The 16,738-nt window shown below is 45.2% G+C and overlaps 1 protein-coding gene across 5 annotated transcripts in view; it reads left to right on the plus strand.

The window, feature by feature from the left end:
* The window catches only part of CDK5RAP2 (CDK5 regulatory subunit associated protein 2), a 175,551-nt gene that overhangs the window by 90,475 nt on the left and 68,338 nt on the right, over nt 1-16,738 (plus strand). For 4 of the 5 annotated variants that reach the window (XM_073905824.1, XM_073905826.1, XM_073905827.1 and 1 more), the window contains 4 exons: nt 1,136-1,245; nt 3,347-3,475; nt 9,965-10,060; nt 11,946-12,133. In XM_073905824.1, the coding sequence (XP_073761925.1) occupies nt 1,136-1,245; nt 3,347-3,475; nt 9,965-10,060; nt 11,946-12,133 (523 nt within the window). The remainder of the gene's footprint in view (nt 1-1,135; nt 1,246-3,346; nt 3,476-9,964; nt 10,061-11,945; nt 12,134-16,738) is intronic. The other variant, XM_073905825.1, reaches the window with a different exon arrangement.

The raw sequence follows: 16,738 nt of genomic DNA on the forward strand, positions 1-16,738 counted from the left end.
TGGATTCCTTAGGGAGGGCTACAGGTGAGGGGCCTGTGGTCCTAGCATTGCTGTGCTCAACACAGCAACACTTGGCCCTCTCCCTTACTAGAACCTGAGCCCCTGCAAGTCTGCACCAGTATCCTTTTGCTTTCTGTCTCGAGCCTGGTACCTGGCACATGTGGGTACAAGAATTTGGTACTAGCAGTGGTAGGCTTGACATTTCTGGAGCACCTGCTGTGTACAAGGCACAGGACCAGGCACTTCATTTCTCATCTCTCTGGTCCTGACAGTCACCCTATTGGCCGGCGTCAGTGTTGACTTCATTTTACAAATGAAGAAACTGGGGCTCCGGTTGGGGGTGGGGGTTGATTTACCCATGTTCGAGCCAGGATATCTTCCTTTGAAGTGTAGCTCTTTCTAGTACATTCGGTATATCGGTTCTTATCCCCAGATTGTTAAATGAGGTCGTGCTTGTAGACGTGCGTCATTCAGTAAATAGCCTGCCCTTCCTCTGTGCCTTCCCTCCCTATTGGGATGTGACCTTTGGCGCAGAGGCAACAGACCTTTATGCAGGTGACCAGAGATTCTCTTATCTTAGATCTAGCAGCCAATTTCTGCACTTGCTGTGCTCATGACCACAGCGGGCTCTGGGGCCAGTAAAAAATACATCAGGCACCTTTTTTTCCCTGGAGCGCTACCCTTGAGGGTCATGTGTTAATTTTCCTCTATTCTCACCTAAACAGAATCACTCCCTCATTTAAACTGAAATCACCATTCGCTGGTGCCACTCAGAGTGGTCTCTAGGTACAACACTTGATATGCAAATTATAATTCAGAATAGGCCACCGTGAACGCCTGCAGCCCATGATGAAACCATACGTTGAGATACCAGCCCGTAGAGAAAGAGGGAAAAATTACTTTTTCCCTCTTTCTCTACGGGCTGGTACATTCAAGAGGTGGTACATTCAACTCCCTGTTTGTACTTATTCCCCTTGTAGCGACCCCCCCCCCCCTCCTGCCCCACGTTTCTCCCAGTTCAAATTGCCTTATATGGATTATACTAGGATTGGGCTTGGAAGGATCTATTTCTGATACTCTTTTTCTCCTCCCCCCTCACCGACCCCCCTCTTTTTTTTTTTTTTTTTTTTTGCAGAAGAACCGTTTTCATTTTATAGTGATCAAACATCTTATCTCAGTATTTGCCTTGAAGAGCCCAATCGGTTTCAAGTGGAACATTTTTCTCAAGAAGAACTTAAGGAAAAGGTATTGACCTGTTAACTTTCAGTCCTTTGTTGGTTATTTGTTGTCTCTTGGGTTCCTGATCTGAGGTGTAAGAATCTGGAAGCCCCTTTCCTCTCCTTTTTTCCCTCTCTCCCTTCCTGTCTTTGCCCTTTGTTCCTTCTGTGTTTGTTACCTGGTGTGCCCTCCCCCGTGCCTGACACCCTCCTTCTCAGACTGGAGGACCAGCCCATGCTTGATCTCCTCTAGCAGATGCTCTCCAGGCCTTCCCTCAGGTCATTCTCCTCACCTCTTGTACCTAACTGTATTGATGTCATGCTCATACTGATCTCTAATCATTTGGTTATTTGTCTGTATCCCCGCCAGGTTGTGAGCATCTTCAAGTTAGTGATTATATCTTACTTATTTTTGATTTTCCAGTACCTACCACACACAGTGGGAGTTAATACGTGCTTTCTGGAAGAATAAAGATCCAGATTTGATAAGTGAATCTTTTTTTAAAAACTGGAAACCAGGTTTCTCCGTCTGTAGGTTGTTGATGTGATTAGAGTGGTTTAGTACTTCAAGATCCTGATAACCACTGGTAAGAGTAGGAAGTGTGAGCTCAGAGGAGACTGTGATTTATTATACAGTTATCATATATGTATGACAGATTCAGTTTCTGCCTTGGAATAATTCACATTCTGGTAGAGTGGTCAGATGTGTAAACAGGTGTTTGCAATGTGGGGTCCAGGGGTTGCTGAAGTAGGTGAATGTGCAGGGGAGAGGTAGCAGAGGAGGAGAGGTTAATTGTTGGGGGTTGGGGGGTGCTCACTTGATCAAAGGCAGCTTTTCAGCAGAAGTGAGGCCTGAAGTGGGTTTTGAAGGATGAATAGGAGTTTGTCTAGGTGGAGGGCCTTCTCTGCAGAGAGAGAGAGAAAGTAGGAGTAAGGTACTACAAGTAAGGAATAGAAAGGAGAATTAAAAATTTCAGTACCTTGGGGAGGAGTGGAGCAAGGAGCATTGAGGTGTCTCAGTTTTTGAAGATGAAGAAAATGGGGATGATGCTAGCAGCTGACAGTACCTCCTGTGGCAATGTCTCAGGGCAGGAAGTAGTTCACGTGGTTGGCACTTAGTGTTTCTAGAATGTTTTGTTCTTCTCACTACAACCTCGACAGTTGGGTCCAGTTTGTCTTCCTGTGTTGCTGTACTGGACATCTGCTGTGTGTAGTCAGGGGGAGCTTTCCCACTCTATTGGAGGGGCTAATGCTCATTCCATTAAGTCTGCAAGATTACTAGCCATTGGGGTTTGAAGCTTGTAGGGAACAAAGGTGGTATCTGCTTAATTGCTGATGTACCTGGTCTAGCAAGACCCAAGCCTTAAGGAGGAGCACTGGACCGGGAGCCCTGGGACCTCAGCTGCAGGCCCGCTCCGCCTTTGTGGAGGCAGCTGCCCTTTCCCACTTGGCGAGGCACTTTGACCGTCATTATATGTCATTTAATTCCCCAGACGTCCCCAGCCGTGGGGCCTTGGGCAGTAAACTTCTTTGTATGTCAGCTCCTCATTGTAAAATAGGAATAGTCATTCTAGCCTGTCCACCTCCTCAGGATTTTTGTAAGGAGTGAATGACTAAAGCTTGTGGGAGTATTTTAGTAGCTATAAATTGCTTTGTAATTGAAGATGATTATTATTACTGACATCGCTAGGTAGGTATACAAAGAAGAAGGTCAATGCTCTAAAAGGAGGCTCTGACACAGTCTCAGAAATGTCAGTCTCGGGGGCTTGTCCTCCAGGGGGCCTCAAGTACCAGGCGGAGGTTGTCCTAGCTGTCATTGACAGGGCACGGAGCCTGTGCCAAGGACCTCAGTGCATTGTGACCGTGATCCCGACCAATTCCCACATTGGCCCATGCCACAGATGAGGAGGTGGAGGCTTAGCCCGGGATTGCCTTGGAGGGGATTAGAATACAGGCATGCTGGTGTTGTTTTCACCGCACCCTGAAGACTGGAGTCAGGCTGCCAGATCCTTGGTAATTGTGGTGCTGAGAAGCCTGCTCAGTAGGAAGGTCTGTGCGCAGGGCCCGGGCCCTGGGAAGCCAAGGTTGGCTGGTGGGCAGCCACTTCTCTCTCTGCTCTTATCCCCCAGGTCAGTGACCTGATACAGCTGGTGAAGGAACTGTATACAGACAACCAGTACCTGAAGAAAACCATTTTTGATCTCTCTTCCATGGGTTTCCAGGGAGGTGACAGACTTAAGTCAACAGAACAATCTGAGGTAAGGAGAAACAGTTGTGTTGTGTGCTAACTACAAAATGGTGCCTTCCCCCCGGATGTTTCCAGACTGCATCTATCCTGAGGAGGCCCCTGGTAAAACTCCATTTGCGGGATGTGCTTTCGAGGGCCCTGGTTGGTCAGCAGCCTTCCTCAAAGTTTGGGGTATGTCTGCATGGACACACGGGATATGTTTTGATAGCTTTTGACTCCTGAGTCCTGCCCTGGGATCTGTGCTGCAGATGGCACATCTGGATGAGTGGTTTGGTCTCGGAGGGATCTGGAGAGTTGCCACATCACCCAGGTAATTTGGGTGGTGTAGATGCAGCTTTAATGAATCCATTGAAAAATGAATGAGTAAGAATGAGTAAAACAAATGAGATTTCATCTGCTGAGTTTTGTGCCTCTTCTCACTCTCATGGCCTCGGGACTGGTAGATTTGACCGGACGTGTGTCATCCCTTCCCTCACATACCCGGGAACTCCTGCACTCTGCCTTGTGCAGGGGACGCGGCGGGGAGTTGACAGCCTGTCCGAGCAGAGCCCTTGGGACGCGGTAATTTTCTTCTGGTGGCGTTTGAAAGTCCGAAAGAGCCAGGAAAGGTTAAATCATGGTGTCTCCACGAGGACCACAAAATGGCGTGTAGTTTGCTGGGCTCATGTACTCGCCCGCCCAGTTAGCCCTCCCACCCCAGGAGAGACGAGAGAAGCCTCATCCGGCCCAATCCCTTCTGGGTCTGTGCTCGTCTTTGTGGGGTGCGGTCTCCGACTCTCCGTTCCTGGCCCATGTGTACAGCAGGGGGCCCTGAAGTCGTGCCAGTGAGGAAGAGCTTGTTTCCTCCCTTGAGCCATGACTCCCTCACGGGCAGAGCCTGGCCCCGGGCCTCTGTTAGCCTTTCTCAGAGGACTGGAGCTGTTCGCTTACTCCCCAAAAAGGAGGGCCTTTTTGTCCTTGGGTCCTGGGCCCCTCAGGCTTCTCGGTTAGGGTTGTCTTGAATTCAGCCTAGCTTGCCAGGTGAAGGAGGTCTCCTTGCCACATTCTGGGGAAAGATCTGTCAGCCTTAAAGCTGTCTCCTCCCACCCTCAAAGGGGGAGCCGCTCACAGGTATTTATGCTGTGCTCTGGCCATCTGCTGTCTTTGAGAGAGGGAATGTTACTGATCTTGGCCTCCCGGGCTCCAGATAATTTTGGAAACTAAGAATATCTGCAGTCCATTTAGGGAGAAACAAGTCTCTTGGTTTGTTTTCTCCAAGGCAGCATTTTTAATAAGCAGCTCATCCTTCACCTACTTCATTTGAGTCGTAAATGGCGAGTTTGTTCATTTGCCCTTTGAAAAAAATCTGTTAAATGTCCCATTATGTCCTTTGGAGAACAGAGGCTTTTTCCTCTTCCCACTCTGAGATCTTCACACCGGCCGATTCCAATTTGAATCGTTTGTCAGATTGCACTTCAACTTGAAGTTCCCTCTGAATAGCCTTGTCCTGTGTAGCCGTTTCCCTTCTTCCCCCGGAGGGGTGGGAAGGTCCGAAGATCCGCGTGGGAAGGAAGCTGTTCCCACAGTGATCTCAAGCTAAGGGAGGAGAGGTCGCCTGGGCGAGGGTGGGATGGCGAAGAGGGGAGGCTGCTGTGCCCTGGGTGTGCGTGTGGTTCTCCTTTGATGAGGCCGGGAAATGCCCAGGCTGTCTGCAGCCTTTTCTGAACAGCAGGACTTGCAGAGTGGGGGCTGGGCACCGTTCCTGCTTCCGAGAGCCTGTTAAATCAGAGAAAGGGAGGGGGGGAAAGCAAATCTATTTTGTATTTTCAAAATTCAGTATTTTTCTCCAGTATTTAATTAGCCCACAGCATTGGGTTAAAGTAGAGAAAAGAAGTTACCCCAATCCTGTCACTTTAAAACACACACAGTTAATTTAACATTTTGGAATCCTTCCTTCTCTGTGTATATAAACATGTGCAGGCCCACAATGCATTTACGGTTTTGTTTCCTGTTTTTTCTAATTGCTGTTATGTTATAGCATCTTATGTTATCTTATGATTTACCTTATGAATGCGCTGAAATTTAACTACCCGCCTCATTATTGTTGGGTATGTAGATTGTTACCAGCGATTTACTACTTTAAATTACCTGATGAATGTCTTTGGACACAAATCTTTTTGTGGATTTAGGTTTGTTGTTTTTTTTTTTTTCCTTAGACTGTATCCCCAGATATGTAATTGCTAGGTCAAAAGTACAGATAGAGATGGATACAGCTTTAAAATAGGCATATAATTTATTTTCATGTAGCCTCCCCCTGCAACTTTTAATTTGACGAAAGGCATAAATAGTAGGAGGCCCTTGATGTAGTTTGTCAGGTTTGTCCTCAAAATGGTTGCCTGGAATGGGTTCCCTCCAGCTGGATGAAGACAGTGCTTACTCCTGCATGTGGGCGATTCACTTCAAAACCAACCAACCAAACAAGACTGAGGACAGGTGTCCTTTGGTTTTTAAAGGGCATTAAAATAATCTCTAATCAGTTTGCTCCTCTTTCTTTATGTTTATTTACTGGTTATTAATTATAAAATGTGGTTGAGAATTGATGTACAGGAGTGATTGGAACAGCCTGCAGTCAGAGGGGTGAGCCTTGCAAACCACAAACCCTGTGATGTGTGAAACTATCCCCGCTAAGGGGATACATGTGTGAGTGTGCAGAAAGAGCTAGTCTCTCTTAATATTTACTTACGTCATCAGTTTTCGAAATAGCTAGAAAACAAGATTTTTTTTTTTTTTTTTGGCATGGAGGGAAAACAGGGATTGAGGGGCATAATTTAATTGAATGTAGGTATTTGAAAGGCTGCCGTGTTGAATAAGAAATAGACCTTGTGTGACTCTAGAGGACAGACATGGTACTCAGAAGGAGGAGATGCTTGTTAAGTTCTGCTATTAGTAGCAGAATAAAATTTAATTTGTCACAAGCAGATTGAATTTCATTAAAAGGAGGAGGTTTCTAAGCGTTTGACTTCATAAGTTAGGAATTTTACATGATTTATAAAGAGCCCTTGGCACAGTGCCTGGCATGTAGTAGGCACTCAGTAAAACAGTTAATTTAATTTTTTTGGTAAGTTAGTGGCAGAGTTGGGACTAGAACCTTCTTCTGACGTTGTTCAGTGTTCTTTCCATGACACCATGGGGCAGTGCTTCTAAAGTTTAACGTGCGTGTGACTTTCCTGGGCATCTTGTTAAAATGAAGATTCCGGTTCCATGAGCCTGGCGTGGGGCCCGAGCGTCGGCATCTCTCATAAGCTTCTGTTGCTCTGAGGAACGCCCTGGAGTCGCGAGACCAGCGGTAATGCTGAAAACCTTTTGGTCTCAGCTCTCATTTTGAAAGACTCTTGGTTCATTCGTTTGGTCTTTCAGCAGTGTTTTAGCGCGCACCAGGTGTTGATGTTAGAACTGCCCCAGCCAGTGTGGAATGCAGAGAGGCAGACGGTACTTGCCACCGAGAGAGAGAGAGAGAGAGAGAGAGAAAGAGAGAGAGAGAGAGAGAGAGTGTGTGTGTGTGTGTGTGTGTGTGTTGGGGGTGGTGGGAGCTGTGGAGGAAGAATGCAGAGTGCTAAGGGAACACAAGGGCAGGGGTCCGGCCTTCTCTTTTGAGTTCGAGGGAAATTCTGCCTGGAGTAGGAAGGGGAACCAGCAAAGCGGATCAAAGAAGAACAGCCCAGGAGGCTGGGGTGGAAGCAGGAGAGTGCAGTCGTTATGGAGCGGCGTTTTCGGGAGGGGGTGTTTACGAGGGCCAAGGACTCTCAGAAGACAGGAGAAGATGGCCGAGAAGTTGCCACTGAGTCATTCACTCATGTGGAGTGAGGGACATTTCTCTGGGTCCACATTTAATTTCTTGGCCATTGCTGGAAATTGAGTTTACTTTTCATTTTGACCAAGTCAGCGGACGTAAAGAGAAACGAAAGTTAATCTTTATTTCACTGTATTGGGTAGTGGTGTGGTGGTGATTCTGGAAACGAAGATTGACTTTTGATATTTCAACTTGGAGTGGTGTGAGTGAACACTGTTTTGCTTAGCTTAACTTATGGGGGGCCCTTCCTTTATCCACAGGCCCGGGGAGGAGCTTCTCTGTGCCTCTTCGCTAAGCCCATGTGTGTTCTGTCTCCTGTATTAGAAGATCATTGGGGTTTCACGTGCAGTTTCTTGAGTGTTGGCAACAAAAGCCACACTGCAGGAGGTGGGGGTAGACAATTGTTTTAAGAAGCTTGGAGAGAGGCAGAGAATGCTCAGTGACCAGAGCTGTTGGAGAATCAGAGAGAGACTGTTGTTGTTTTGTTTTTTAAAAGGTGGGAGAGACTTTCCCCCAGCATTTTATCCTGAAGAAATTTAAACACGGCAAAGAGAAGAACCTGACAGTGAATACCCACATACTCACCATCTAGATTCTCCTGTTAACATGCCCCACTTATCCATCGTCACTCCATCTTATCTTTTTGATAAATTTTAATGTAAATTACAAATACCAGTACACTTCCTTCCTCTGAAATAACTTCCACACGTGTATCTTAACTTCAGTGTATGTTTATGGTTTTTTTTTTCTTTTAAGGTTAAGTTTATTTACATACATTGAAATATAGAGATTGTAAGTCTGTATTCACTAAGTTTTACAAATGTATGTTCCTTTGTAACCCACACCTCCTCAAGACCCCTCGTGTCCCTTCTCATCGATTCTCGCTGCTACCCCCAGCCATTTTTCTTCTTCTGTCCCCCCATGTGTTAGTTTTGCCTGCACTAGACTTTCACATAAATGCAATCATCATGTAGACTCTCTTTTGTGTAAAGCTTCTTTCAGCATACTGTTTTTGAGATTCATCCATGTTATGTGAGCCAACAACATGTTCCTTTTTATTGCTCAGTAGTATTCCATTGTGTAAATATGTTAAAACTTGTTTATTCATTCTGCTGTTGATGTACATTTGGATTGTTTTGGGTTTTAGATATTATGATAAAAGATATGAACATTCACATACAGATCTTTACGGGGACATCTGTTTTCATTTTTCTTGATGAATACCTTGGAGTGGAATTCCTGGGCCATAGGGTTATTCATTTTAGAAGATATTGCCAGTACTTTTTCCACAGTAGTCTAACTAACCTTTTGTATTCCCACCAAGTTTGATAGTCCTAGTTGGTCTCTATCACTTGAGAATGTTTTAATGATGAGGGAAGATGCCAAGAGAGGGAGAGAAGCTCCTCATCCATATGTAGAAACTTTTATGCCTTGGTAAGCGTGTTCACACCTTCGCTAGCCTATTTAATGCTCGATCGTTTGGGAAACTCTGATTTGTAAGGTCATCTGTCCTGTTTGATCCCGATGGCAGATTTGGATATGGTTAGGTTGAATGTGTTCTGGTCCTGGAAAGTTTTCTATAAAATGACTTCATGGAGTCAGTTTGCTTTGTTTTGTTTGCTTTCTTCCAAAATAAGGATTTCCTATAAAGGGAACATCAGAAAAAATGTAAGTTGGTCTGGGAAAAGTATGGACTAAATGTAGGAATTCATAAATAAAACTGCAGAGACAGCCTTATAAATCTTGTATGTATAACATGGCCTGCCAGTGACTCAGCACTGTTTGTGGCTTTGACATTTTAGTGTAGAGCTTACAGTTTCATTGGTGAGGTGAGGTTTGGACTGATGACCTCCCTGGGGGTGGCCACCCCTCCTCTCCGTTTTTATTTGGTTTAGTCCAGGTGCCCCAGGACTAGAATTTTCGCCCTTCCAGCCAGCTGCAATCTGGCCCTCTTGAGAACATGTGCTGGCCATCCTCACAATGCAGAAGCTTTGGGATTTGCACTTCTTTAAAGCATTAAGGATTTCTGCAGTCTTTATAGAAAACTGTTCTTCATTTCCAAAGCATACAGTTATCGTTAGGCAAGCTCGATACTCATTAGCGATGAGGACTTTTTGTCAGCAAGATGACAGCGTGGCTGGGACTGTCCATCTCAAATGTGTGACAGTCCAAAAAGAGGTTTATGTCCTGTGCTAAATAGGAGAGGTGATGCATAAATTGGGCACAGCATAAATTTCATTTACTGCCTTCTTGCTATTTGATATTTTCAATTCCATCAATAGCTTTTTTCCAAAATCTTGTTACTGTTATATAATCTGAAAGTGAATTTAGCCATGGCAGGAATGGCAGCCGCACAACAGACAGCATATCAATTTACAGCAGCTCAGGGAAGGCCTTGCGAGGGCAGGGGGAAGTGGCTTTCGTTATTTCTTGGGGACTTTGTCCTTCAGTTATGCCCGATCCTAGGCAGCTGCGTGTGATTTGCTAGAACTAGCATCGCTAACTTTGGTTAATTTTTATTTCATTGGCTTTGGCATTCGTTTCTGCCTCCTTTTTGGTTTGTTTTTTGTTTTGCATTTAAAAAAAAAGACATCAGTGACTTATTCATACATATTCATGCTGAGCACTTTTTTTGGGTTGCATTTTCACACCATTCCATGCTCCGTGTAGCTTCTGGCTAGCAAGGAGGACGAAGACACGACCAGAACTGGAAAGGATGATGAGAATAGTTTCCTGAGTGACCAGCATTTGGAGCAGAGTGACAAGGTAGGAACGTGGCAGTCAACTCCAATTCCATCCTCCCCCTCTGTGCCCAAGCCAGTCTTCCAGTTTAGAGTGAATCCACTGGCTCTTCTCTTCATTCTGCCTGTCTCGAGTGCCTGCTGGGTGTCAGGGGAGATCAGAGACGCTAGGTCTCTTCCTTCTCAGGAGTTACAAACGTGGTGGTAGAGCCAGTCGAGAAACAGCAAGACGTGGAGTTGCCAATAAAAACAGGGTTGTCGTAAGAGAGAAACCGGCACTGGATGTTGGGCTTGGTCAGATCTTTAGAGATCTAACCCCACCCATTCGTTTTATGCATTGGAAACAGACCTCTGAGGGGAGGGGATTTCTCCAGGGCACAGGATAAGTCAGTGGCCGAGTTGGGACATGAGCCCGTGTCTCCGGACTGATGTGCAGTCCCGGATCATTTGCAGTATAAGGACCCTCTTCTCAGGGGCCCTGTCCAGTCTCCCGACCTGGAACCCAGCTTAGTGTCATATGGAGGCATTGTTGAGAATTTGGCTCCTTCAGAGAACGTTCCTCCAGTCACATGGATACCGGGCATTTGGGACAAACATTCTCCGAGGTTGAAAGAAGCCAAAGACTGGGATGCAGCGGGGCAGAGGAAGCTGCACATTTGGCATTTGTAACCTTCAAGGTGTTTAAGTTCTTGAGGTCATGAATGCAAGATCACTAAAATGTAGGTGGTTTTGGAAAGCAAAGCCATTCAAAGTGAGGGATTTTGAATTAGATCTGATTTTGAGTCTTGGTCTTTATCTTTGTGACCTCAGTTAAGCCTTGCTTCACCCCTAAGCCTGAGTTTTTCCATCAGTGACGATAATAATCCGTCCTTGCTGGAGTTTTTGTGATATTTAAATAGAAAGATATGTACCAAGTGCTCAGTAAATGCTCTCTCTTTGTATTATGATAGTCCAGACTTTTCCTTTTTTGGAGGTTACTTATTTAGATGGATTTAATAACTAGATTGGTGGCAAACAAGACCCTATAAATAACAGCTCATTTGTATGGGTCTTGTCTTCCATTTAAAAATCTTAATCATTTTACAAGTGTGAGAGAGGGGTGTGGTGGCTATAGTGTGTATATCACCAGCAGTAATGCAGTCAAGGGGAGTTATTTATAGACTGGTAGAAGAAATTTACAGCTTCGGAAAGGGGGGGAAAGAATGCTAATAGCAGCACCTCAAGACATGCCCAGTACAAGCTTTAACTAGATGTATCCTTGGTACCACTCCTCTGGGGCCCTCAGTGACCCCAGAAATTGGATCCGTAAATAACATCTCCCTGGGAATTAGGAACTCTCTACTTTCCTAATGAGACAAATCAAAGTCATGTTAATTAGGATGTCTCTGTAAAGAGTAAGGCGCCTTTCTGATATATAACGGGGAGGACACATCGCAAGAGGTAGATAGATAATAGATGTCCGAAGCATCGTTCGTAGTGTGGCCTCCGTACCCTTCTTAACTCACTCACAAGGAGTGGGCTGGGGTGGGGGTGGGGGGGGGGTGGTGGTGTGTGTACACATGGTGGACGGGACACTGTGCCAGGACCTTAGGTGAGTCAGTCATCTCATTTGATTCTCTTGGTCACCTTGGGAGGTGACATTACTCTCCCCATTTTGTGGATGAGGGAAGTGAGGGTTGAGGAGAAGTGGTGTGAACCTCTCGGTGCTCTTGCAGGAGCATCTGCCCGCCCAGCGACAAGGCACTTGTGTGGACCTGCGAGCTGGAGCCCGCTCTCTGCCCTGTCCCGCTTGCCTTTTCCCTCCGGCTTGCTTGCACTGCTCATTCCCGCTTGGTCTCTTTCCCTCTCCTCCACGTATGCCCTTTCTCTCTTCCAAGGTCCATATTTTGACCAAATACTCTGATTTGCAGGTCATGGAGGATTATTCCAAAGGGGGCTGCAAAAACGGATACTTGAAGCACACAGATTCCAGTATTCTAGACTACGATGGAACCCACAAACCTGGCTGCCCCGGAGACCAGAGTCTAGAAGATGGCGAGCTCCTGAACATGCTTGCCCCTTTTTTCAACGAGAAGGCCACATTGTTACTGGAATCCAGGTAGACATGGGGCCCCGGCGTTGCTATTTCTCTCTAGTTTGAGGGGAGAACAAACTCATTTTGCTAAATGGATTTAGATGGCGGTGCTGTGTAATTTAGCTGAGCGAGCCCCTGAAATGTCTTGGAAGGAATCTTGCCAGTCATGCAATTAAGTAATTAGGCTGTGTGCTAGTGGCTGGGAGGGGACTTCAGCAGAGCCTCGTGCAAGCCCATTATAAAGAGAGAAAGAAAACTTTCCTCTGAAATTGGTCCTGGGAGCCCTTGGGAAGGGCTGTCTGCCTGTCAGCGAGAGGACTCAGTCCTACTGGAGTCTCTTCCATTTCCTGCAACAGCTTAAAAACTGCCATTGTAGTCGTGACTCGCTGTTTTATGTTGAGCTTGAACTTCAGTTCTCTTCTCATTGTATCTGCTGGGAGTCATCATATGTGAGGGAATACTTCAGGGTGTTTGCCTTAAAACAAAAAAGGAGAAACATTCAGTACATTTGTATTTTTTAACATTAACCCGTCGGGAGGAGATTGTCCCCCTTGCACATTCTTTCCAGACCATCGTAACAGCTGCTTGGGCTTTGGAGCCAGAAGGAGCCGTGCCTTCCTCTCTCAGGGCCCCAGTCTCTCTGACCACTTCCTCGGGTGCCGTGAGGAGTAAGAAAGTGCACCGTTTAAGGAAAATGGCAGGCGGGTGGTGTGTGTTCAATAAAACTGTCCAGTTCTCCTCCAGTGTAGGTAGAGAAATGGAGCCGCTAACCCTTGCCCATGACTCTTCGCAAGAGCCAGGAACCCTACTATTTCTTACATCGTTGGTGGACTAAGCCTCATAGACATTCTTCAGCTAAAAAAGGACTGGAGTGTTCTGTTTTTGTGAGCTCAGGCAGGCCAACCCTTCCCCAATCCCTGGCATCTGTCCAACACTTTTCTAGCTCGTGTCCTCTTGGGGCACCTGTCTAGTGGCCCTTCTGGTTAACTATCACAAGGAGTTAGGTGACCATAGTCAGCGCTTGAGAGAGGGAGGGTTTTCTCAGTGTCAAGGTCCCGAATGTTCCATCAGAGTTCGAAGATGCAGCTCTCTGAGGACTGCCTCGGACTGCACAGGGTTGACGTGAGCCGGGGCAAGTCTGGTGGGCTGCAGTGGGCATGGGGCCAGCTGGGGCACGTGTGCCCCCTGCCGGTGGGCTGGAGCTTCTCAGCCCCAGCTGACCTTTGTGGCTCCCAGCCTTCCAGTCTTTCAGTGGAAGCCCCCAAACTATTCTAAATCTCTTGATTTTTTAAAAATGTAGACCTAGTTACGTTTTTTAAGAAAGCATTTTCTGCCTGCCGGGCAAGCTTGTGACATCTCTGGTTCAGTTCCCTGTGCCCTGGAGGTATCTGTTCCATAGGCTTCCGGACCAGGTTGGCCAGTTGTAGTGTTAGAAAAGGTTTTCTCACACCAGCCTAAACCTGCAGCCCTGATCTTGTTCTCTGTACAGCTGTCATTCACGGTGCACTGCCAAAGCCCATGACCGTGGAGTCATGGCTCCGCAGGTCCTCCCGGAGGCCCAGCCGTGGTCTGCACCCCCTCCTGGCACACACATGGGGCATCGCGTGCCCAGTCTCATCTTAGCCTCACACCGGCTTTCTGCATGCTGCTCCTGGTGAGCTCCTTTTTATAGAAGTGGGAGCTGACATGTGGGGACTTGACATTCCCTTAGCTAGTAAGTGCTAGAGCCATTGGAGAACTTTCTGGAGGAGCCTTTTACAAAGACTCCTTGGGGTAACCAGGATTTGATTGATCAGAGAAACACTAATCTTCTGCTTAGGAAATCCCTCTTGACCCCAGCCGCCACCATCTCTTGCATGGATGCCAGCAACACAGCCATCTCTACTGTCCATTCTCCATAGGGCAGCCATAGTGATCTTTTTTTTTTTTCCCCATAAATAAAGTTTTATTGGAACATAGCCATGCTTGTTCATTTACATACTGTCTGTGGTGGAGTGGAGTAATTACGACAGAGATCATGTGGCCCACAAAGTGTAAAATATTTACTATCTGGCCCTTTATAGAAAAGTTTTTTGATTTTTTTTTTTTTTATTACCATTTGGAACGACATGGATGGAACTGGAGGGTATTATGCTGAGCGAAATCAGTCAGTCAGAGAAAGACGTGTATCATATGACCTCACTCATATGAGGAATTCTTAATCTCGGGAAATAAACTGAGGGTTGCTGGAGTGGTGGGGGGTGGGAGGGATGGGGTGGCTAGGTGATAGACATTGGGGAGGTATGTGCTATGGTGAGCGCTGTGAATTGTGCAAGACCGTTGAATCACAGACCTGTACCTCTGAAACAAATAATACATTCTATGTTAAAAAAAAAAGAAGATAGCAGGAGGGGAAGAATGAAGGGGGGTAATCGGAGGGGGAGATGAACCATGAGAGACTATGGATGCTGAAAAAGGGACTGAGGGTTCTGGAGGGGAGGGGGGTGGGGGGATGGGTTAGCCTGGTGATGGGTATTAAAGAGGGCACGTTCTGCATGGAGCACTGGGTGTTATATGCAAACAGTGAATCGTGGAACCCTACATAGTGATCTTTTTTTCTTTTTTAAATAATTTTATATTGTTATGTTAATCACCGTACATTACATCATTAGTTTTTGATGTGTTCCATTATTCATTGTTTGTCCCCCACTATTATTGTATTGCTGTCAATGTGTTTCTTCGCTTTTGTTATTAATTGCCTTATATAATTGGCTGCTCCCATGTTCGGGGCATAGATATTTTACAATTGTTAGATCTTCTTGTTGGATAGACCCTTTAAGTAGGATATAGTGTCCTTCGTCATCTCTTATTACAGTCTTTGTTTTAAAATCTAATTTGTCTGATAGAAGGATTGCCACCCCAGCTTTCTTTTGGTGTCCATTAGCATGGTAAATGGTTTTCCACCCCCTCACTTTCAATCTGGGGGTGTCTTTGGGTCTAAAATGGGTCTCTTTCAGACAGCATATCGATGGGTCTTGTTTTTGAATCCAATATGATAGCCTGTGTCTTTTGATTGGGGCATTTAGCCCATTTACATTCAGGGTAACTATTGAAAGATATGAATTTAGTGCCATTGTATTGCCCGTAAGGTGACTGTGACTGTATATTGTCTGTGTTCCTTTCTGATCTATGCTGCTTTTAGGCTCTCTTTTTGCTTAGAGGACCTCTTTCAATATTTCTTGTAGGGCTGGTTTTGTGTTTGCAAATTCCTTTAGTTTTTGTTTGTTCTGGAAGCTTTTTATCTCTCCTTCTATTTTCAATGATATCCTAGCTGGATATAGTATTCTTGCCTGCATATTTTTCTCGTTTAATGCTCTGAAGATACCATGCCAGTCCTTTCTGGCCTGCCAGGTCTCTGCAGATAGGTCTGTTGCCAATCTGATGTTTCTACCATTGTAGGTTACATATCTCTTCTCCCGAGCTGCTTTCAGGATTTTCTCTTTGTCTCTGAGACTTGTAAGTTTTACTATTATATGTCGGGGTGTTGACCTATTATTATTGATTTTGAGAGGGGTTCTCTGTGCCTCCTGGATTTTGATACCTGTTTCCTTCCGCACATTAGGGAAGTTCTCTGCTATTATTTGCTCCAATATACCTTCTGCTCCTCTCTCTCTTTCTTCTTCTTGTGGGATCCCAATTATTCTAATGTTGTTTCATCTTATCGTATCGCTTATCTCTCGAATTCTGCCCTCGTGATCCTGTAGTTGTTTATCTCTCTTTTTCTCAGCCTCTTTATTTTCCATCATTTGGTCTTCTATATCGCTGATTCTCTCTTCTGCCTTATTTATCCTAGCAGTTAGTGCCCCCATTTTTATTGCACCTCATAAATAGCCTTTTTGATTTCGACTTGGTTAGATTTTAGTTCTTTATTCCTCCAGAAAGGGTTTCTCTAATAACTTCCACACTTTTTTCAAGCCCAGCTAGTATCTTTAAAGTCATGATTCTGAACTCTAGGTCCGACATCGTACTACTGTCCGTATTGAGTAGGTCCCTGGCAGATGGTACTACCTCTTGTTCTTTTTGCTGAGGTGATTTTTTTCGTCTTGTCATTTTGTCCAGAGGAGAATAGATGAATGAGAGAACAAAATGCTATCAGGTTTACAACGTCCCCAGCAAATATACTCCATACAAATCGGAAAAGACCTGAAACCAGGGGACAAGAAAGGGAAAGAAAGAAGAGAAGAAAAAAGGGAAAAGAAAAAGATAAAAACAAACAAAAACAGAACAAAACAAAAAAAAACAGAATATGATCAAATATGATCAGGCTAGTGCATAGACCAGTGCCACACACTAGCTTTTGGGCATATTTTGGTCTGTTAGAAGAAAGTGCCTGCTAAAATTTTAAAGGAAGTTATATATGTACAAAATAAGGGTTGTTACAATGAAGGGATGGAAGATGACTGTAAAGATGAAAATTATAAAAGATTTTATAAAAGGAATTGATAAGATAAGTTGTTTTTTCAAAAGAAAGATGAAGATTTAAAAAGAAAAAAGAAAAAAGGGAGAGAATGTGATCAGGCAGGAGAAGAGAACAAAGCCATACACTAGTGATTTAGGGTATATTTTGATCTGTTAGAAAAAATTGTATCT

Source organism: Callorhinus ursinus, unplaced genomic scaffold (assembly GCF_003265705.2).
Source record: "Callorhinus ursinus isolate GAN/ISIS: 27379988/994484 unplaced genomic scaffold, GSC_fseal_2.0 scaffold24, whole genome shotgun sequence".
Lineage (NCBI taxonomy): Eukaryota > Metazoa > Chordata > Mammalia > Carnivora > Otariidae > Callorhinus > Callorhinus ursinus.